The 23194-nt window shown below is 42.9% G+C and overlaps 1 protein-coding gene across 4 annotated transcripts in view; it reads left to right on the forward strand.

Moving 5' to 3' along the window:
- The window catches only part of CHCHD6 (coiled-coil-helix-coiled-coil-helix domain containing 6), a 101933-nt gene that overhangs the window by 51240 nt on the left and 27499 nt on the right, over positions 1-23194 (forward strand). For 3 of the 4 annotated variants that reach the window (XM_015874993.2, XM_015874990.2, XM_015874992.2), the window contains exons 7-8: positions 4376-4446; positions 18166-18301. In XM_015874993.2, coding sequence (XP_015730479.1) covers positions 4376-4446; positions 18166-18301 — 207 coding nt within the window. Of the gene's footprint in view, positions 1-4375; positions 4447-18165; positions 18302-21087; positions 21151-23194 lie in introns of all 4 variants that reach the window. The other variant, XM_015874991.2, reaches the window with a different exon arrangement.

Here is a 23194-nt window from a genome sequence, read left to right on the forward strand (position 1 = left end):
CAGTGTGACTGTGTCTTGTGCTTGAAGGTCTGCTGGAAGCTGGCGAGAGCCGACATCAGGAGGGGGATGGATGCGATGTGTCTGTCAGGTGTGAGGCAGATTGTACCATCTAATCCCCGGCTGTCGTCTGCAGCATTTGTCAAGGCCTCCGCTGGCCTGCTCCATTTCATCAGAGGTATCGCTAGCGTTCATCTAGGCTGGCAGCATTTCAACAGCTGTTAATCCTCTTTGTATCTTTAAGCACTGTGACCGCTGACAAGCTCCCGTGCTTTGAGGTGTCAAAATATCTGAAGATAGCTCTGGTGGTTTTTATTTTTATTTTTTTAATCCCAACACCTTCTGATCTATTGACCCAATCTGAACCTGATGAAGAAATCTATATCCCAGGCTCGGCTTTTTGCTGCTGCTTGATGTTTGCCAAAAATCGTGCCTACAACCTAATTCATTTCTAGTTCCTCGTGCTCATGATGCTTAGTTTTTTGTCTTACATGTTACCGCAAGTGGTGCATGTTTTACTGAAGTTGTAAGGAATGTGGTTTAATGTCAGTGTGAGAATGAGCTAGCAGGGTTTTCTCTTTATGCTTCAATTGCTTTCCCTCCTGAAATAGCCTTGAGAACTCCTTTTGCTATGTTGTTTTCTTGATTCCTTTGCTTTATGTTGTGGAAAGGACCTGGATGAAAGAACACTGGGAAAACACAGCTTCAAGTTTTAAATCCAGTTCCCTTTGGAAAGGGAATTTTTAGTCCAAAGGCTTCTAGGGAAGAGTGGAGGGTGAAGATATAGCAGCTAAGCTGTTGCAACAAAGCAGTAAGGTTAAGGAAAATGGTTCTGTTGGTCTTTAGGCTCTAGTTATGTATTTTTATAACTTCTCAGTGTTTTTATTATTTGCTACGAAGCATCATTTAATAGCAGGGGAAAATCTTTCAAACTAACATTTCTTTGTTTTGGTTGTTTGTCCTCTCTGGAGAGCTCTCTCCCCATATGACATCTCTGATGTTCTGAGGTTGCCTCCCCTAAGGCTCAGCTTTATTGAGAGTAGCGAAGTGTTTTAGGTGGTTCATTCATTCTTTCTTTGTCTCTTGTTATTTGAGCCCTTACGGTGTCTTTTGGTCATGTTTTTAAGCTTATTTCTGCAACTAACGCTGCCAGGAGCTTTATTTAATAATAGTTGAGGTCTCACATTCAACTTTTTCTTTGTGGGCTGCCATTTTATCTCAAGCATCGAATATTGTGAGAGTAAATTAAAAGCTGCCTGGGTGTCCTCTAATTTTGTGTTGAATGTTCTGTTCTGCTGTGCGGCTGAATATTGTTTTAGGAAGTTAAAGATCTTTGCTAAGATTATGGGCAGCTCCATCTTCCTTTCAAGTGCAAATAGTGCTCCTTGATCCGGCTGAGGAGCCCTGGTGGGTGGGTGGGTGGCTGTGCTGGAGAGACACTGGAAGTTTTCAGGTGGTTCCTGGCTTGCTTCCTCATTTGCAGCCCTAATGAGTCGTGCAGTTTGTTAAGATATTGAAGCTTTGTGCATTGCCAGAGCGCAATGGGGCACAATACTGAGAAGGAGATCTTGCATCTGGAGTTGTATAGATTGAGGATATTGGGATGTTTCCTCCCAAGTGACAGAAGCTGCTGTGACTGTGCCTGTGCTGATAGGCCCTTCGTGCTGCCAAAGTAAACGCCGTTTTCCCAAGGTAGGAAGAGGCCTTGAGGCCATGGAAAACCTGTTTTACAAGCCCTCTTGTAGTACAAACTTGGGTTTAAATGGTAAAACTGTTTTTCTTACTTGAGGAAGCATTTGAAGATAATGATTCATAGCATCAGAAATATTGCTTCATTGGGTTCTTGGTTTTTTGAAGGGAAAGGAGGAGGTAGAAGGGAAAGAGTTCTGATCCCGCGCAAGAGGGTCAGTTGAATCCCATGCACTTGAATCCTTTTATTTTGTAAAACAGAGCAGCTTTCAGCTCAAGGTTGAATGTCTGTGCCCCTCTTTGATCTTCGCATTGTGCCATGTTCCTTGTGGTTTCTTTGAGGCCGATCTTCCCCTCAGTGAGAATCTTGCTTCTCCGCTCAGGTTCTCACTTGCCTGCTTTTCATCAGCTTTAGGCTGTGGAGCTGTTTCATACTGGTTTCTTTCCCAGCTATTTTTGTCCATGTATGCAGCTGATTTAGTTGAAGATGGGGCTGGCTGGAGTACTGGGCAGATGAACTCTGCCTAATAAACTGGGCAAGGTTGTGCCGCATCCACTTTAATTGACAGCACAATCAGCAAATGAATCTGCTGGCTATTTTTTTTCCTTCCTTTAGGTGGGTTAAATGCCAGCCTCATGCTGGGTCTCACGTACAACGTATTTGTTCCTGTTTTCCTCTCCTGCTGCTGTTTTACTGCAGAGTGCTGCAGGCTAATAGTATCTGACGGGGCTACTTCCTATTGCCTGAAAAATGTTTAATTTTACTACCTTGCTTTCTCACTTTCCCGCTTTCTCTCATTTTGATCTCTCAAATCCAGTCCCTTTGAGAAATCAGACAGTATGAAATATGAAAATTGCTTGGTTAGTAATTGGGGGAAACGGCGAGGCTTATGAAACCCACGGAGATAACGCTTACATCTACTTACTCATATTATTTAATTTTTAATGGCAAATTTAATTAATGGAGCACAGGTCTTGTGGTTTCATGTGTGAATAAGTAACAGCGGGGGAGCTGAAAGTCGTGAGGTCTGTTTACAGGACAGGGAAAAGGCTCCATTAAAAGCTGAACTTTTTCATTATAGGAAGGAATAAAATGGATTTAATAGCATAGAAGTTTGACCGGTGTGTAGCAAGTAAGTAAATGAAAACGTTAATGGCAATTTTGATAGCAAAATGCATTTTGAAGTGGTTACTCATCCATGATTTTTCACTTTAAGTCTGTCTCCTAGGTCAAAGTTTGGAGAAGGAAAGTCTATTCTGTGGGGTTTTTTTTTCCCCAGTATGTGACATAAATTCAGACACCAGAGATAAATGCTTATATGTAGCACCTTGAAGTCTAGGCTTTGAAAACCTTTATAAACCTTCCAATTAGTCAAGCTTCACACAACTTCAGTGATGCAGGTAGCTGTTATCCCTGGTTTGCGGATGGAAAATGGTGACTTGCCCAAGACTGAAGCAATGGCAGAGCTGCTAATAGACCTTGAGTCATGTCTGTCCTTTCTTTAACCAATAAGAAATATGTGTAGTCCAAATGTGTGCAGGACAACAGCTGCTTTTATGGGAAATTAAAGAAAGAAAGGCAGTAGTAGGAGCAGTATCTATTTGTGCTGAATTTGATGAGAGAAGATGGCTACACCTGGCCCTACATGAATAGCTGTCCTTGCTTTCAGTACCATTTTGTCACTTCTTTGAGTATTGCATATTTTCTGCATGTGCCTTTTCAGACCAAAGGCCTTGCAGGAGAGCTTTGAGTGAGGGAACTGCAGCCATTTCAGCATGAAGTCTGGAGGCTTTGCCTACAGCAGCCCCATCAGCAGTTCAGTGACACAAGCCCATGCAGTGAAGCTGCTGGGTTGCAAGGCTGTTCCCTCCTGCTGCTCTGCTTGGGAGGCCTCAGTACAGCACAGGAGGAATTCATCCTCAGTGCTTGGTGGCAGAGCAGCTCTGAACTAAGACTTTCTGTGCAAGCTCTGGAGAATTTAGTGCAAACTTCTTAAGCCCTGCAGCAAGACACTACAGACTCTGTTTGGCAAAGCCTTAGCTGATACCTGATATGCCTCCCTACGTTGTTAAAAAGGAAACAGGCTGCATAATTTTCTTTTAAAGAATAAGTAACATAAGTAGAAGCACTGAAATGTAAAATGGATTTTCCCGTGCTAGCAGCCAATTTTGATACTTTGCACGTCAGTAACTTACAAGATTCTTCACAGCAATTAATGTAAAAGAACAAAGCACAGCCTGACTCAAAATAACTTGGGGTAAGAAACACCTTGATTTGTGGCTGTGTGGAATAATCAAAGCCCTCTCTTTTCCTTCACAAAGGTGAAGTGTGTGAGGAAGATGTGAGTCATAGAATGGCTTGAGTTGGAGGGGACTTTAATGATCATCCAGTTCCAACTCTCTGCCATGGGCAGGGCTGTCACCTATTAGATCAAACTGCCTGGAGCCCCATCCAACCTGCCTTGGATGCCTTTGGAGATGGGGCATCCATAACCTCTCTGGATGTGTTGCAGCCTTGATATGCTTCCTTGTAAATAAACTTTTAAGCATTTTTCTTTTGTGCTCTTTGAACTGAGCATGCTTTTTGTTGCTGGAAATGGTTATTAATTACAAAATTATATATATTACATATATCCCCAATGGGATAAGAACTCATTTTTAGAGCTGAACATTATGCTCTCTTTTGCAGAATGCAGAAATCTACAAGCTGACATCGGAGCAGTACCAGGAGGCAGCCACCAAGGCAGAGGAAATGATAAAGTGAGAAACCATTTTTGTTCTTTTCTGTAGCTCCAGTTATGTTTTGTGATGCTGTGTGTATAGCCACTGGACTGGAGTGTGAAGTTACCTCTTGTCACATATTTAGGAGGCTGATGAGCTGCATACTAGCATTTCTTTCTGTGCTAAGCCCGACAGAAATCAGTATAAAGTTTTCAGGTCTTGCAAGGGAAGAACAAGAATGAAGATGTGGACTAGAAAATCCAAATAAAACAGAAATATTTACCAGGGTTTTTTAAATAATAGCAATGGAAACATGTTTGATCTGCTCCAACTTCAATTCCATCTTTGTATTTAGCCTATGCATTCAAGCCTTGGGCTAATGTGTGTGAGAATGGAAAATGTCACTTCTAAAGTTTTTCCTTGTCCAAGGAAGAAAAAGATGAGCAGTTGAAATTGTAGCCATGTAAATTTCTACCAGATAGAGTTGTATTTAGCATAATGTTTTCTTAGAATGGGTTCAGGGATATTTCTGACCTCCTTAACTGGTCATGGTATAATTAGTGAACCTTTTTTATTGTCTTTTTGCCATGAGCATATTTGGTATCTAAATTCCATTTGTATTTGCCAGTAGTGTAATATGGCTTATTGTTCCACATTCACTAACAGCTGTCAAAAAAAAAATATTTTTTTCTATAATTCCTTATTATTAATGAAACCAAAGCAATTATACTGTCATGGGCAACACTCAGATCTCAGTTGGGTAAACAGTTGGCCAACATGCAGCAAACTGGAATAGCAACATATGTAGTCCAGTTGGGTCAAGTCCAGATTGTATGATGCTTAATTGCATAAATAGATTATATATCAGTGATGAATATGTTAGTGCAGTGTACAGTATATTGTGCTGTCTTCATTTAAAATTAAGTTTGGCTGCCAAAGCATCGCATAACCTGTTGTAACTTCACATTTTTGTTTGGACAGTGAAGCAATAAGTTGCTAAAGAAGCCAAAACAAGGCAGCTAACACATCACATTCATTTTCATACAGATTTCCATAATAGAATTCTTAAGTACAGTTATTAAATAAAAAATAAATAAAAACAATAATCCATAAAGTTCTGAGAATCTTTGATCAGTTGAGTTTTCTCTGAACTCAACTGAGAAGCTGTGTGGCACTATTGAAACGGAGGGAGCAAGTGAGCATCATACTTCTGTTCCTTTGCAGTTCAAGTTGTCAACCATAACCAGTATTGCTCTGAGCTACGTGTTGGAGCCTAGGACAGCACATAGCTAGGATGGTCTAGGGCAGACCATGCCCTCTGATAATTGAATGTGAGGGAAGAATCATTGTGTGTCTGACTCTTGCAGTAGCACACAACCATCTTTTTTGGGATTGTTGCCTCTGTAAAACATACAGAAAACACAGTGAGTGCACATGCATCAAGTGGGGTCGCCAAACAGCTGGGACAGAGTCGGGGGACTTTCCTTCATATGTTGGCATTTGTGCTTGTTTGGTTGGACTTGGAATTTGCTTGTTACGAGATCCTCTTTTTAGGCCTTGCACATTCAAATCTTTCTGCAGCCTGTCTATGGTCATAAATTACAAGGTCCTGTGAATTCAGTGGAAATAATAATTTGTTCATCTTGTTTTGCAATTTCACATTAGATGTACAGGCACAGTAAGTGCTAAGCTAGGTAAGACTGATTTATGCAGAACGAGTAACTTGGGTGACACAAATAAACTCCAGGAAAATTACATGAACTGAAATGCGGCCAAATTATGAATGAAGCACAGGTCTGTGTGCTTGCAGTGTTGGCTTTCAACAGCTCCTATGTTGAAAGCAGATCAGGAGTGGCATTTTCTCCACGTAATGAGGAAAATGCATCTCTTCCATCCTATAGTGTCTCATCCCCGCCTTATCCCATCCTTGTCTCACTGTGAACTCTCAGACCTGCCTCCGACACCTGGCCATTGTGAGACCAGCCTGCACAGTGTTTGTTGCTGTCTGCCACTGTGTATAGGTAGAGCTGATGGATGAAGGGAGGGCTGGAGTTTGGTCTGTTTCCATAGTGAGGGCGCTGTTTTTTCAGAGTCTGCATTGAAGCAAAGATAAGAAATACCTGAAACAAACAAACAGAAAAGCATTTTCTTGGCATTTATTGACTTTTGCAAGCTCCTTTATCGATATCTACAGCTCTGCACGAATAGTCTATGGAACACTTGGCCATTTTCTCTCCTTAATGATTATCAAGCATTTCAGGATTTAAGAATACCACACAAGCTATCTACCGGTGATGCTTTGCAGCATGCCTGCGAGGTAGGCAAGTAAACCATCTCCATTTGTATAGGAACAGAAGCAAAGTGCTTGAGTGCAGAGCTTCATATTAAGTCACTGACACAGTCATTAGCTCCTGGTTCCTACTTCAGGGCAGGGTGCCTGTGTGGCCTGGCTGCTGTGATACGCTTTGTTCCTCATCTCCTCACCTTGATCCCAGCCTGCTCCCGCATTCCTCCCACCTTGCTGTCTGGTTCTTTGTTCTGGGCTCTGTCCAAGCTCTTTCTTTCTCCCAGGAAGAAGATCCTAGCAACAAGAAACCAATGAGCCCAGCTTTCGGCACCTTAAGCAACTTGCCCTTGTTGCTTACATGCTGTGGTGAATTGGACTCTCGCCACGGACACATTGTCTCTGTGATGTTATTATAATCAATGCATTATTATTTTTCTCTTTTGTTACCCAGCAGAATCACTTTGGGGACCTGGAACTTTTTTCCTTCCTTCCCTGTTTAGCAAACTGCACATCAGTAACCACCCACAAAAGAAGCGGCGTGTAAATAAAAAGCCAGTGCTCCCCGCCCTTCGCTTCGTTCCACATCCTTTTCTCAGTGCTCATAGAGCCATGACTCAGGCTGGGTTTAGAGAAGACAACTTACTAATCCCCTCCCCGCTACAGAGAATAAAATGGCATTTCATTCCAAGCTCTATTAATGCTCTCGCTCCGGGGATAAAGCAGCGCTCCCAAAAGGCAGTGGCCAAATTTTTATTTTTTTTTTCAGTTGCGTTGTCTTTGTCTTCTTTTGAGTGTTACATTTAGATTAGCTTCTGAGGATTAAATGTTATTACAGCCTCTGAATCTGTTAAGGGGAAGGAAAAAAGCCATCAGTAAAGAGGTTATAGCTTAGTGCAGGCACTCTAGGTTTATCCTCAGAATGCTGTTGTTGGTGGCTTTTTTTTTTATAATAAATTTGATTTCTTTTGCGAAGGTTGTCTTTATTTTTATTTCTGTAGCTGTTAAATTTGGTTGCAGGACTTACCGTGGGTGGGGGATGTGGCTCGCTCTGAAAGGTAAAGCTACGGGAACAGGATGGGGGGATTAGGAAGCTGTTAAAAGATAAAATAGTTCCAAAGTGAGTTTCCCTCTGAGCTCTCCCTATAGCTGGCTGAATCCTCCCTGAAGCTGCTTACCAACGGCTGTGCTGCACTGCACGTTGTGCCCACAGAACTGTGTGTGCTCTGCACTGTTATCCAGGAGCGTGTAAAGAACATCGGTATCTTATCCTGATAAAGATCAGCCCTGAATCCAAGGCAGCTTTCCAGTGGGGAAACTGCCAAAGAGATTTACGCCGCGTGGGACTTGGTATTTAAGAGGCCTGTTTAATGGTCCTGAGATCTTTAAACTTAATGGACATCAGTATTTAAGATGATTACGTTAGAGAAACTGGCAAGTACTAAGTATCCTCCTGGGCTGAATGTGGTGTTGAGAACCAAACTGACTCTGTGGGGTAGGGGGAGAAAATCCACAGATGGACTGTCTGCTGCATTGGGGGACTCATGGCTCGCTTCTGGGACTCACAGAGATGAATGCTTGTATTTTGTATAAAATGTCATGAGACTGATGATCCCTCAATTGAAATGACAGCAGGTAACTGGAGCCCAGGAGAACTACCTGTTCTTTTTTTCCCTTCCTTTGTGTAGATCTGGAAAGTTTGTAAGGTACTTATGTGATGAAACAAGTCTTCGTAGTAGATATCAAAATTAATAAACTCCTATCTATTTCAACAGATGGCTGTGCCCATGAGTCGAGCTCTGAAATAGTTATTCTGTGGACAGTTATATGAAGCCTAAGGAGAAGGGTAAAGACATCATAGTTTTCAAACAAAATTGCTTTGAGATTTCTCCTATCATTAGATTAGATAGATGATTAATTCAGCCTTGAAATTAAGAGCCCTTGCAATAGGGATTTAAGAGTTTTCAGGGATAAAAAGCTGTGATTAGTGCTCAGCGCAGTGCTGTTGCACACTGACTGCAGTGATTACATCTTCCCCCAAGATGTTTGCCCCAGCCTGGTCCTGTTCTTCCCTCGATGCTCGGTTTGTATTGGTGGTTGCTCTGTCTGTGGCTAGTGTGCTCTATGTAAGCTTTAAATAAAGAGATGTGTTATTAGTCAAAGCTTTGCTGTTTCTCACATTGATGAAGTTGGTTTTTATGGGCAGTAGGAGTATTGCTGGCAGAGACTATTTTCCGCAGGGTTATTTTAACAACAGGTAAGAGAGTAGGTGGGTCAGTTTTGACTTACTGCCATTGCATATGGTGTGAGTATTTCTGGAAGAAAGACTTTTGGGTACTTTGTGAAATGGAACTGAAAATGATTTTTGACTCATTTACATTAGTGTGTAAACATTTTCTTTACTAATTCTGGAAGCCCTGTTGTTAAGCAACTGTCTGCCAGTGCATTGATTTCCAGGCGTTGTGTTGCTCCGCTCCTACTTTAGGAATATGGTTTGTGGTGACTAAAGTCAAATACGTGTAACAGAGTTGTGCAAATGTTCCAGCTGAGCCAGATTATCCTTTTTTGGACTGATCTTCAGTTAAGAAAACGTATTAGATTGCATGCATTATCCAACCATTGTGGATTCTTTCTGAAACCCTCTTCTCGGGGATTACTAAGCTGCTGCTTGGAAGGAAGGCTTTCCTTTTGCCCACTTAGTACGATGATGTGCTGTTCTGCTGTTCACTGTATCATCTTTCCTTTTATGCATGTCGAGGAATGAATAATAAATCAGAGCAATGAACTGAGATTGCAGTTCTGTTAGTGCTGAAAAACTGGTGTGAAATATTAATATATCGTTTCGAAATTGTGAGAGTATTTCTTCAAAGGTACATAGGTAGAACTCGGGAGTTTGTGAAATAAAGCCTGAGTAGCAAAGGAAGAGGTGCCAAAGACTCCCTGTAGTCTATTAGGGATGTTTCTATTACTATCGATTTTTACATGGAAAGCACTTGTATTCTGCAGTAATGTTGCCATTATAAAGCTCTTACATCAGGGTTTGTTGGCAGGCCAAATCCAGATTGTTTTCAAAAGTGTGGATGTTTGTGCAGCTGTTAAAACTCAAACGTAGTTTATGCATCGGAGTACATGAGGGATCTCAGCTCAAAACTGTTCGTTCTGGGGAATGCAGGGAAGATAGAAGCAGATCACTGCCCTTGGTTTGGCAGTCACACATTCCGCTGGATGGTGGAATAAAGATTTTCCCAAGCTTTGTAGTATTTTGATGAGAATTTAGATGTAATGACATGTCTACATTGAGGTCTGAACGGTCTTTGTGCCTGAGCTCCTGTGCTCCCTTTGGCTTCAATTAGGAAAAGGTATCATGATTATCAATTGATGATCAAAGTGAGCTCACTCCAGGTTTTTCTGCCCCTGTCCTCCTGCATATGTGGTGCATGGTGTGCTGGAGGTTGGGACGTGGGGCTGCTTTGTAAAGGATGGAGGCTATGGTTATCGGGGGAAGCTTTCCAAAAAGAGTGGTGAATTAAAGATGTCAGAAGCAATAATGCCTGAGAAACCACTTGTTACCAGTGAATTAATGACTTGTTTACTAATTAGGAGCCTAAAGCAAAGTTGAGGTAACACTCCGTTCAATCTGGTCATTAATTCAGTAACAAGTGATTTCAAGGGCAATGCTGCTGTTTTGAACAGTAATTGTGTTCCTGATTTGGGATTATATGCTTTGTGCAAAATGTCTTTGCTGTTGAGTCAGCCTCCTCCTGGAGGGGTGATAGGAGAGACCAAAGGCAAGTATGAGGTTCCTCAGAGAAACCATCTCAGTGTTGTGTTCCCATGGGCTGAACCTGACTGTGAGTGCCATTAACAATACAGTGGAGCAGCTCAAGGTAGGCAGTGTTCTCATTAACTCACCTGAGGTGTTTCATGTGCTGCCTGCATTATCTAAGTTATTTCTGTAAGGATTTCTTTCAATTCTTGGAGAACTTCTTGAAATAATATTTATCTCAATCCCAACCTCCCCACCCCCTTCCTCTGTGAAAGCACCATTCCTGCTGCTCTCTGGGGAATGAGGGGCTGCCTAATGGGGATCTTGCTGAGTCAGTACTCAGCAAATGGCACAGCATGCTGAGAGGGGGCACTGTGGTTTTGAAGATTAGAGCACGTGCAAAGAAGGGGATTTTTAATGAGGTGGATGTTTAGCTTCAGATGCTGCCTGAACCCTTAATGCTGGTGGCTTCGTTCTCTTCTGTCTCTGCATCTCCAGCAGGTTGCAGCCCTCTTGTCAATGCAGAGCATCCTATTGGGTTTGTGTTTTTGTCTGTCTGTGGTCTGGTGTGTAACTAAAAGGACTCAGTGCAGCGCTGAGTGATGTTTAAGGGATGTAACTGCTATTTAAATGAGTGGCCAGGGTTTCTTTTTGAAAAGAACATTTCCTTAGCAGTCTGACATCATTACAAGATCATCTCACATAGGAAAGAATTACTGCGCGTGTCTGTCCCTCATGTCTTGTGGCTATATGAAATTAGCATAACAGATACTCCGTTATGTAAGAGCGTTTTTAGGAGGGGGTTTCATGTACCAAAAAAGATGGGGCCAACATTCCTTCAGCAGAAGCCTCCCCAGCAAAGCCTGACATTACAGCATTATCACAACCCAAATATTCTTAGGGTTGACGCTGCATGCGTTCACTTCCTGACCTGAGTTCTTAACTGTTTTTTAGATGATGTTTTTTATCTTAAGAAACAAAATCCCTATTCGGGTCACTTGTTGGGCTGTGTGTTGTTTTCACATTCAGTTATTGCTTGCTATATTGCTTTTCTGCCTTGTGGGAGCTGAGCCAGCTTCCTTTCTGATTCAGAGAACTCCTTCCAGCAACAAGATTCTGACTCATTCCTGCTTGGCTTCCAGAGACCATTTTGCTGCTAACTTTAGGCTTCATCTTTGCTAGTCAACTTTTAGTAGTTTGGCAAAAAAACGGTGCATGGCTTTGTGGGCAGGAGATCCAGTTCTGTAAACTTCTGTATCTCTTGGCAAGGCAGCCAAGAGGCTGTAGTTTTCCTTTCATCTTCCAAACTGACAGTTTCTTGTAACTCAGTATTCTACCATCGTAATCGGTAAAGAATTCACATCCATGTACACTGAAATTATCCACTTGTGGGGAGAAATCTCTCATTATTTCACATTGCTTGCCATCTGCCATGCAGAATGCTAATAGGGATGATTAGCAATTGGGTTTGCAGGACTGGCTGGGAGTTGTCACTTATAACCCGCCTACAGCCATAGGGATGCTGCTAAGAAAGTCAGTTTAAATGCGGTAGAAGCTGCATCCGTACAAGTAAATATAAATTGAAGTTTTTTTGGGTGGCCTATTGCTCTAATGGGGAATGGCTACTTACATATGAGGTTAAACCATGTAGGAAGGAGAAGAGTTTGCCTTGTGTTGAAATAAGTGAGATATGGAACTGGAACCTGTGCTGCTTTGGTCACACAGTCTCTTTGCATGAGTTTCATCAGTGGAATGGAGACATCGTTGTTGACTTCTGTGAGTGTTGGCTGAAATTAGGTGTCATATAAAGCTCTGAAGTAGTGCATTCCACCTTAGTCTGAGTGTTTAGAAAGTTGTTCTTGTTGTCATTTCCTAAAGAAAACGTGGTCAGGTTAGACTGTCATCTCTGAAGGAGTTCCAGCAGCGCAGTGACACTACAAGTTGTGGACTCTGTTGAGATTTGGATGCTTGTTTTAACTTTTTGTTCTCAGTGATAGAATCTAATTAGTTACACAGAAGATGATTTCAGAACAGCTTCTGGGCATCTGTGATTGGAAGGGAAGGAGTTGTCTGTCCTGGAAAGGACGCGGGTGCACTGAGTGCACAAATTGCAATGGGGAATTGTGTGACAGCTTCAAACAAGCTGTCAAAAGAGGAGCGGAGATTGGGAAGTGTTTGAGTGACAAATTTTGTAGGATCACAGAGCTGCATGGAAACCGAAGGACTTCATAAATATGTATTCATTAGGCATTTCCATGGACAAGGTAGGAGAGAAGAGAAATGAGTGACCTGCTAGTGAAGTGCAGCTGTGAAGAGGGAGAAAGAGAGAGGAAATGCTGCACTGTGCAGTAGTGTGTTGCAGACAGTATGAAAAGACATAAGGGAAGGATTTAGAAAAGCAGCTGCCACAGCTGAAATGTGGAGGTAGTGTCCCATTAAGAAAATTGTCATGAGGCTTCACCTTTCCTTTTAATCCATGTCCTTTACGCAGTAGTTATTTCTACAAAGAATATTCCACGCAGATTGGTGGCAAAGCTTTGAGTGGTGTTTTGAATACATGAGACTGATCAGAGATATTTCCTTCCTGATGGTAATAGTTTATTCTTGTGAGGCATGGAGTTTATTTAGACTATGCTCGGTTATGTAGCTTAAATAGTACTGGTTGATAATCCATTAGGAATCTTCCTTCTCTTATTTTGTTGCTGTTTGGTGAGAGAAGTGACTCTGCCCTTTCATTCAGGCCATGTTATCAAGCTGACGTGCAGGGTCAGGGAATCCCATAGGCTGTAGCGAGGCCACAGTGTTTGCTCTGTGATAGCACAGCATCCTGCGATGGAAGCTGGCTTTCTTGGCTGTTTGTTCTGTGCTGATGAGTTTGTTATATGTGAATGAAATGCTTCAATTGTGTTTAATTTTCTGCTGTAAATGTCAAGGATGCAGTAATGAGAGAGGATGGAACCTTTCTGCACACTATGTATTGCATCTGTCTGGAGTTATTTTCCTGACATGTTAAAGAGGAGCCATCAGAGCCAACTGCTACCCAAGGGAGAATGCAGTTTTACAGGTCAGTTAACCACTTAGTGGCTTTGTGTATGTACGGTGCAGCACACCACTTCCATGTGACCAAACATCGCTGAGCTTAGTCTGAAATACATCTGGTGTAGCCTGGATATACAACCATACTAACCAACTATTTGACACATCTCTGATTCCTTTCCGACACAGAAACTGCTGCTGCGCTTTGCTCTCAGTGCAGCCCGTGCACCTCATTGCTGACCTCTGAGGCTGTCTGCGCTGTAGTTACAGTGGTGATTAATGTGGTTTGTTCAGGTTAGCTCTGACACTGGTTGCAGTTGAATAGTGCAGCAGAAAGTAGCTAACCTGGTTATTGGGTTCTGCAACCCACAGGAAATTTCGCTGCACCATTTAGGCGGCTTCTATACCGGAGCAAGCTGTTCTGAAGTCGGCTTGTACAAGAAACCCTGGGTGTCTTTGAATTTTCACTTTGAGTAGAAGTATCTAAATGTCTAGGTTTAGATACCTTCACTCTCTGTCTTAAGTGTTTTTTCTCAGCTTGAATGGTTTCCCAGAGTAAAAGGTAAAAAGAGAATCTTGCCTCTAATTCCATCTGGGATTGCTGTTCTACCCAGTAAAGCCAAGTGACAGCGTGGTACTTGCTGTGGATCTTGGACCAGTTTAAGGAGCTGTCAAGTCCTAAAGCTTTCAAGTTCTATCTCCACTTGGCTAGTCTGATATTTTTTTTCATCAGGGTAGAAATAGTAGCAAATGCATACACATCTTACAGCTTTCCCTCGCTTTCCAGTACCAAGCCCATAACTCTCCTTCCAAAAGTGGAAGCTGTCAGCAACAACGAGCTGGTAGCCATTGCGCTATGTTTGTAGCCTGCCTGTGGGATCTGTGTACTGATGATATTGCCTTAAATCGGTTCATGAAATAAGTTTGTGTTTGTCTTTGAGAGCCGTTGTGGCTCCTTGATTAATTGATGGACATTTAGACCAGCACTCTGCGCACTACTGCAGCGCTTAGGATGGAAATTCTTGAAGAACCTTGCTTTAACCTCCCAGATGCTCAGCACTTCTTCATGGGGTTTATATCCACATAGAAGTGAATTTGCCAAGACAAATGAATGCAGTTATTGACTGGAGCAGCCGTTACCTGCCGCTGTTGAACAGTTAGGAGAGGGTTAAGAAGAAAACCTCTTCTGAGCCAGTAGATTGGCCCTGACTAAGATGAATGTCTAATTCACTCCCAGCGTCCTTACTGCTGCCAGTAATAAAAAGCTTGCTTCACATATTCACCCCACTGCAGACGTTTCTCTTAAATTAAATATCAAGAGGACATATAATAGCACGATTCCACACCAAGCCAATATTATCAGATTGATGTCAGCAGTGATAATAGAAGAAGGATAAGTTGATGAGATTTCATTTGTTAAATAAAGTAAAGGGAATACGCAGTGATAGAGAGGATTTGGTAACTCTTGGTGTGTCAAAATGCAGCAGGATCACATTCGTTCCACCTTACCTCAAGGGATAGCAGGGAGAAGGACGCCCTTTGTTTCATTTTAAGAAAACCCATCTCTTCTTTTCCAGCCAAAGAGCTGATTTAGATCCTTCAGCAGGAGGGGGAGAGGAAGATCTGAGATGTACGTAGCCTTCTGTCTCATTGCACAGCGGAGAAGCTGAGGATTTTCTCCGCTGTGACTGGAGAGGCACTGCTAATGAGTTTTATTTCTAGATTAATCCTTTTTTTCCCCACCTGTAATCTTTTCTCCTTTCCTCTTCCTTGATCATGTATTATTGTTTTAATCTTTCATATTTTGTATGCCCTGCATTTATATCCGGGGTGTTGTCAGAGCTCAACTCCTGTAGTTCCTTGTCTGTGGGTATTTTCCTAGCCCTCCTGCTCAGACCTTTTCCTTTACCCCCCTTTTATTTTAGCTGCTGTAAATTGCTGATGTTTAGCTGCATCTGTTTTCATAATAGCAGTAGCAATTGCAATGCATTTTATTTTAGACAGAGGCTAATTGCCTGCCTTTCTTGGTCTTAGCATATTACGCTTAAAACTGTGACCCATTTTAGAAGAAAGGTCAAAGCTTACTGTTCCTCTGCTCTTTCTGTATTCAAACCTCATTCCTTCTCCACCACATTCTTTCCCCTTCATTGTTTAAAACCCTCCAGCAGCGAAGCATTTACCAAGAGCAGTGTCCAGGAGATGATTATTTTCCTGAAGGTTAAATACTGCCCATAGCCTTGTGGTGGGCTGAGGTTGAAGGGGTGTAGCTGGTAAAGCTCTCCTTCCTTTCAAATTAAGTGTACCACTGTCCAAAGCCAGCGTGTGCTCCATTGGACTTGGGTGTCCTTCCCTGTGCTGGGCTCTTCATTTCACAGGTCACACTGTGTTGTGGGCTACAGAGACAGTTCTGAGCAGCACTGCCTTCCTGCTCCAAAGTGAGATGTCATCCTCTGTAGGATTTAGCTGGTTTTGTTGAATTTCCAGTTCATTTGTGAATGCTCTCATAAATGGATTTGTGGGATTTGTATCGATAATTACGTCAGCTGATTTTGTGCTGTGTTGATGAGATTCTCTAAATCTCTTTTGAGAAGGTGGTACAACTGGTGCATAGCTGGAGCTTCTCCACGATACTTGTTTTGTTCCATTGAATTCAGACTGCTCTGTGACATGCTCTGCCTTTTCCCTCCCCCAACCCTCTGCTTGAAAATTACAAAATGCCCTTCAGTTTAACATGGCTGAGTTGGAAAAACCTAATTTTAAAAGTCTTAACTTCTTCAATGAATTGAGGGATTTGATGGTATTTCCTGACCTGGTATTGTTTGGTGTCGTTTCCACAGTCTCACTGATTTGATTAGAGCGATATTAAAGTTAGTGACAAAGCAAAATGCCGATATTATGAGTTTTTGATGCTCTCTCCGGTTCCTTTTCTATTTCAAAATCTGAAGATTTTTGGAATATGGATTTTCAGGGGCTTTAAAGGTGATTTGCTACGGAACGTGGAAATTACAAATGCATGCTCACCTCTGGGGACTGCATATGAAACAAGTTTCTTCTAAAAGCTGTAGGGTTAGAGAAGAGGGAGAGAAAAAGAAGTCTATGTAGTATTTTGGTGGCTTTCTGATCTAGGTGTTTCTGAGTGTGGCTGTCACATTGTTGCTGATAAATTCTTAGTTATAATCATAGAATACTTAGAGTGGGAAGGGACCTTTAAAGGCCATCTAGTCCAGCTCCCCTGCAATGAACAGGGACGTGCACAGCTAGATCAGGTTGCCCAGGGCCTGATCCAGCCTTGCCTTGAAAGCCTCCATGGATGGGGCATCAACCACAACACTGGGCTACCTGTTGCAGTGCCTGTTGATGTACGTTGCAGGGTATGACCGAGGACTGAACTATTGCTTGGAGTATGTCTCAACCAAACTATTATGAAGAGGCAGTGGTGTTGCTGGTACAGATGGTTTCTTCTTTTCCTCTTTTGCCTTCCTCAGTACCTTACCAAAATGAGTGTGATTTGGAAATTCCTATCTGTAGTCTCCAAAACACTTTTGGATGATCTGGCTTCAAGATACCTTGTGGCTTAGAAATGTTTCACCTGTGAGAGAATGAAAGATGTTCAGGAATAGGCCATATTTTCTTCCTACCTGGTTGGGAAACCCTATTGATTGAATGAGTGACTTGTTACTGTGGAAATGAATGTAGCACAGTATGGCATTTGTGCCTGCCCTTAACATCAGGTGCTTTGGAAAGAAGAGGGACATTTGATCTTTGAGCACAGATCTCTTTAAGCACACTGAGGCAGGGAATGCAAGGAATTAAGTGGGTTTATGATTTAGAAGGCAGTGTCTTAGTGCTGCTACTCCTCCTGCTGAAATGTACCATGGCAATTGTGCTGCAAATTCCTGCAATTTGTGGCTGCCTGTCTGTGCAGCTGATGATGCTGTTACTGTGCTTGTGCCATTGTGGCTCGGATTATTTTACAATGACCTTCTCTTTATTGGTGCTATTGCTGAAGATATGCCATATGTACTCATGCACATGATAGCCTCAGAACATCATCTGTAATTGTTCTTGAGTAGCTGTCGATGCCACTTATGGGACATGAGTACTAATTGCTTCGGAGATACAAAGAAACAGATACCTGGTCTTGCTATTATTCCCTTTTTTTGTTTTGTTTAGTTACTGGAGGAACTGCAGTACTCACAACCAGGCTGGATTTTTTGGGGAAATGTTTAAATAGTTGAGAATTCAGTAAGTAGGGGTAGCTCATTCAACAAGTCCATTCAGTTCCTTATCAGCCTGTTACAGATCTGGTGCAGGCCCAGCCAGAATTCCTGACTTCTGTCAAAGATTTCCTGCGTGTCTTGGAGAAATCATTGAACCTCTTGAAATTGGTTTCTCTTAACTGCAGATGAGACACAGTATTTTATCTGTGGGTAAAGCAGCCTCCCACACTGACCCAGTAAGAATACATTCCATCTTTCTGCTTAGTACTCTGGATTTTTTTAGCTGGAAGACATCACTGGTCATTTAACTCACTTTGTGATCGCTGCTCCTACTGGTTTATTTATTTTTTAGGGCTAAGTGACTCCAGCACAAGTGTGTGCCACTAGTCAAGTGGTAGGCAATGGCTGCAAACTCCCTTTTGCACATCTCTCTGTTCTTGTTTTGCCCACAGGAGGAGGAACACTGATCCTGTCTGTGCAAGTCTGCAGTCTGAAATTCTGAAGTGCTATCAAGAAAACCAACGTGAAGTGCTCAAATGCTCAGAGCTGGCTAAGGAGTATCAGCGCTGTGTTAGTGCCGCTCAGAAGGTAGTAAAAGCTTCTCTGTTATACTTGCTGGCTTTGCTGACTGTTCTGTATAGTGTTTTCTTCTGGAGATCTGTGGTATCTTTCAGTCAAGTTGGGGTGTTTATAGGAGACAAGTCTTCCTTGGGATGCACTTTATGCCCATTCAAGTTGATCCAGTGCTGCCCGGTCTCTCTGTGGTATGTCCCAGCTGCCTTCCCATCAGTGCCCCTATGGTGCTGAGCTGCTACCAAAACAGTAGTGCAGATACTCCTTGCCTTCAAAGTCGGTCATAATGATTTTTCCACATTTCTCCTTCTTTGATACTGTGTTCTGTAGATGGTAGTTACGTCTATTTTGCCAATATTAGCGATGTTTTGGGCAGGCTTTAAACATTCCTGATTCCATTGTAGGACCTCACGATTATCAGTCTTGCTTCTTTTTGTGGTTGCATGTGGAAAACTTGTTAAGTAGCAAGGCTGCTGCCTCTTGAGGGACCTGTGTGCTCCTAAAAGTTGTTTGTGTTGTGGAGAGGTCCAGCAAGCTGTTATGGCTCTGCCTTCAGAGATGCAGAGCGCTCCTAGCTTCTGTTGATTCCTTAGGATGGTGACTGCTGAGGACCTTGGAAGAATCTGTGACTTTGAGAGCAGGTGAAGGAGAAAGGAAAAAGGAAGCATTTGGATGGTTATGGTTGTAGGAAATGTGTGTGATAAGACATAAGGTGATGTCTGGAGTGTAAAGGATGCTGTTCCTCACATGAGAATTCAGTGGGTCAGATGTCCCTTGAGGGCAGACTTCTTTTTTGGTTATAAAATCTCTCAGGGGTCTTGAGACTGTAGCAGGGTGGGTTTGGGGAAGGGATGGAGCCTTCTGGGAACAGAAAACTGAGACTCCTCTCTTGGGATTATTAATGTGAAGGCGGGGGGTGGGGGGAGGTGGAGATTTCATAGAAGCAGTCTTTCTCTGTCGCATTAGCATTGTGAGGGGAAGCTGTATGCCTGATTTAAGTATAACATGAAACAAGCTGCCAGCCGGCTCCCAGAAGAAGCCCGACAGAAGGAGATGGGAAAATTGTCAGGATATATTAGACCAAATGTTGCTGCTAGTCCTGGTGGAATTTTTTTCCTTCCTGTTTACAAAGAAGGTCTTTGTATGTCTGCAAATCAGCAAGGTTAAAGCTGCCAGGGAAAGGGCTTTTCTCTGATATCTTTAAAGCCCCCAGCTCCCAAAACATGTGGTTTCTTTTTCTTTCTTAGCTCTAAAGTGAAGCAGTGCCTTTGCTGCCGCACAATCTGTGCCCTCTGTTGCTGTGCTCAGAGTGCCGGTGCATCCGCTGCCAGCCTCTGTTACCTGATGCTTCCACCTTCCCTCCTGTAAATCAGGCTCGTAGCCTTTTTTGGTGGAGTATATCTTTAGCAAATGCATTTACCAATACATCTTTATTGCATGCAGTGCGGGCGGAATGTGATTACCAAAGAAGACAGATTGCATTAAACTTCAGCATATTTGCAAGCTGCGGCTCCAAGCCGCCTGAGAAAGGGTCTGGGATGCTGCCAGCCCTGAGCCCCAGGCCGACATTATTAAAGAGTAAATTGGAAGCTAAATGACTGGTAACAGCAGAGGGCAGTGAAAGATCCTATTAACTTGGAGCTTGCTTAGATTTGTGCAGTGTGGGGTTGGTTTTTTGTATGTTTTCTTTATAAACCAAAGAACTTGGAGGTGGTCTCAGTTTACAGAGTGTTTAGGGAATTTTTTTTCCTTGCTCTTTTGGGAAGTTCCCAGAAGAAGTGGGGCATAGGACGTGAACGTGCTGTGGGTGATGGCGATGTGACAGCGAATCTCCTTGCTATGCTTTAAGAAAGGGGAAGGGGCATTGAGGCACAGGTAGCTGAAACTTGCAGCTGGATACAGGCACAAGAGGGTTTTGCAAGTGCAAACCCAAATAAGCTGTGTGCAAGGCAGAGCATCTCCTGTATTTGCCTTTATCCCCGGATGGCTCGAGCCCTGCCAGTTTGCCTCGCTGCTCTTACTGCTTCCTCTGACTCCTGAGATATATATGTAGCGATCACAAGCTGTTGTGCTTTTTCCTGGACCGTACAACTCCCTCCTCCCTTTCCTATCTAAGCTGCTATTTTTCTTTAAGTTTAAATTAGCAGCATCTTCTACCAAATGGCTTTTCGTCTCACGCGTTCCTCATTTGGGTTGGAGGAATGTGGGAAAGAGGGGTCACAATCTCTTGATTTTTTGGTTATTTTTTCTTTTAAACAGAATTTGTTTGCTATTATAGAAGGATGTTGTAATCAAAGCTGGATGTGGGACTTCAGCTCGCTGGCACGATGGTGATTTGTTCTTTTGCTTTTTCCTAAAGATTTTATAAGGCTTGGTGAATATTCTTTAATGAAGCATCTGGTTCTCTGCAAGTTCTTTTTGATGGCTGGTAAAATGTCTCCAAGGCATGGATACATTAGGCTCAGAGAAAGCGAGCTCTAGATTTCTAGGTTGAAAATTACAACTTATAGTGGATGACTGTAATTCCTTGCATCTTCCCCCTTACTGTGTTGCTTTAAGACCATTCCTTTGGGCACCCATTTCCCTTTGCCTGTTGCTGTGTACATTTCTCATCCAGGAGGTGAGGTGCAATCTCAATTACCTCTGCCCCACAGAAATATATCCGGTAATAATTTCTGAACCTTAGAAATTTATTTTCTGCTCTCCTTTCCTGTACAGGCCCTCTTGGTGGAGCAGGTTGCTGTAGTGCATGATAGAGCTGTAATTGTTGTTACCTCTTCTGTATGTGTTCTACTCATCAGGGCACAGAAATAGGTACTGCAGGAGCACGGTGCATCACGTCCTACAACAGTCCTTTAAAGGAGGTCAGTGGAATTGCCATCTACGAGTGACTGTTCTACCACTTAGGCACACTGAGGCCTTCAACTCCAAACTTCTAGTGCCTGTAGTTGGATGCTCCCGAGTGATCCTCTTCTGCTTGTTGCTCATCTGTTCTCTGCCTTCCCTATCTAACACGCTTACTAGCTTTGCTGTTTATTTGTTCAGAATGTTAAGTTTTGTTTGTGTTCTCGTGGGCTCTGGGTTGCTCCCTGCAACCTGAGCTTTGCTTATGTCGATGCCCTCTGACATCACAGCATGTTGCTGTAATGCCTCCTGTTTAATTTAGGAGTGTTTTATCTTTTCTGGTGGTCTGTTTTTGTGGCTCCGCAGAACTTCGGCTACAGCATAAGAATTGCTGGTTTTAAATCTAATAAAAGCTGGGATAATGGGACAGCTGTGGGAGGGGCAGTTCCCATTGTGTCTTTTAAAATTGCCTGTAGTTTATTGACCGCAAGTTTCACCAAGAGCTACTGCTGCCGTTAGATAATGAGAATTGAAAATTGCTGCTGCTGTTTCCCCGAGGTTTTATCTCGTGCCAATGAGAGGAGGGTGTGGAAGGAAAAGGAGAGTGGGTAGTGGGAATCTGCGCTATTTCTTTTTTTGGACCCTGATAGAAAAGGAAAACAATCGTTTTTTGGAAGCGTAGGTCCTGCTGCTGAATTGCTTTCCTGCCCTGCAGATGTGCACTCACGTGCAAGGTTTGTTAAGATCTTTGTGACCCCTTCTGCTTCCTCTACGTCCTGTTCACACCGGTGGGTGAATCTGAGTTTCCATAGAGGTTTGGATGGTTAAGCTGTAATGTAACTGGTGGTTATGTGAGGGGGTCTCCAACCAGCTGCCACCTGAAAAATGCGGCTGCTGGTGACCACATATTAACACGTGTCAAGGTTTTGAACAGTGCTGCTACTTACAGTTGTGTGCAATCAAATGCCCACTGCACCCTTCTTCTTCCAAGTGTTCTCCTAATGTCTCCAGGTGCTCCTCTTTCACAGAGGGACCAAGGTGATGTTTTTGTGCTCTAGCTGCTGGTCAAACCAAGTTATAACGAGCTGCATACTCACACATGTGTATTCCCTTGTCAGTAGGAAGTACATGCACTGAGCTAGGAGCCATTCATAGTTCTGCGCCTTTTCTCTCTGTTCTACATCCAGCTTCTCACGAGTCTGCTATTCATAACAGACAAAGGTAAACCTATTTCTATCGAGGCTTTAGGGCTTGTCTTCATAAGGAAATTACAATGTAATAAACTGGTGAGTGAGTTTATTGTATAGCAACTTCTCTGTATGCGAACGTACTCGGTTTGTAATGGAAGCGCAGGGAAAATTCACCCTCATTTGCTGTGAGTCACTCTGCTATGCAAACAAGCCCTGGCAAAGCACAGACTAGATTCCAGCAGATGTAGATGTCTAACATAACCTTGAGTCTACTACATTCTCCTTTACCTTTGACTCTAATAAAGAAGTGTAGTCAATTTACTGCTCATGCTTTTGACTGATCTCTATGGAAGCCCATTTTCCATTCAACACACACAGCAGAGCATTGCAACTCTGCCTGAAGTTTACTTCTGATCTGTGAGCAGTGACCTACATTACCATTGCTGAGAAGATGCAGCTGATAGTCATGCAGTGTCCATTCCTGATGGAATAGCTTTGCTCAAGCATTTGGATCCTGCAGGAGCCTGGCCTGCTGTGAGCTGTTGTTTCCCCGACCAGAATCTTTCTGCCAAAGCTCATCGGCTCCAGGAGATGCAGGATGTCGTGGGCTGTATTGTGAGTAGCTCAGATCATCTTTAGCTTCTTGCTATGGAGTTGTTTCCATCCTGATGGAGTGCAGAATGCTTTACAAATTGGTTGACCCCAGCCCACTGGGGTACAGACCTGCTGGGAGTTTCCCTGGATGAGGGAACCATACCCAGGTACAGTGACTTGAGAAATGCCAGTGTTCTGCTTCCCTCACCAACACTCTGCAGATCTAAATCTCAGCAATTGAAGCCTTGTAGAGAAGATGTATCACGAGGTATGCTACTTG

This window comes from Coturnix japonica, chromosome 12, assembly GCF_001577835.2.
Source record: "Coturnix japonica isolate 7356 chromosome 12, Coturnix japonica 2.1, whole genome shotgun sequence".
Taxonomy (NCBI): Eukaryota; Metazoa; Chordata; class Aves; order Galliformes; family Phasianidae; genus Coturnix; species Coturnix japonica.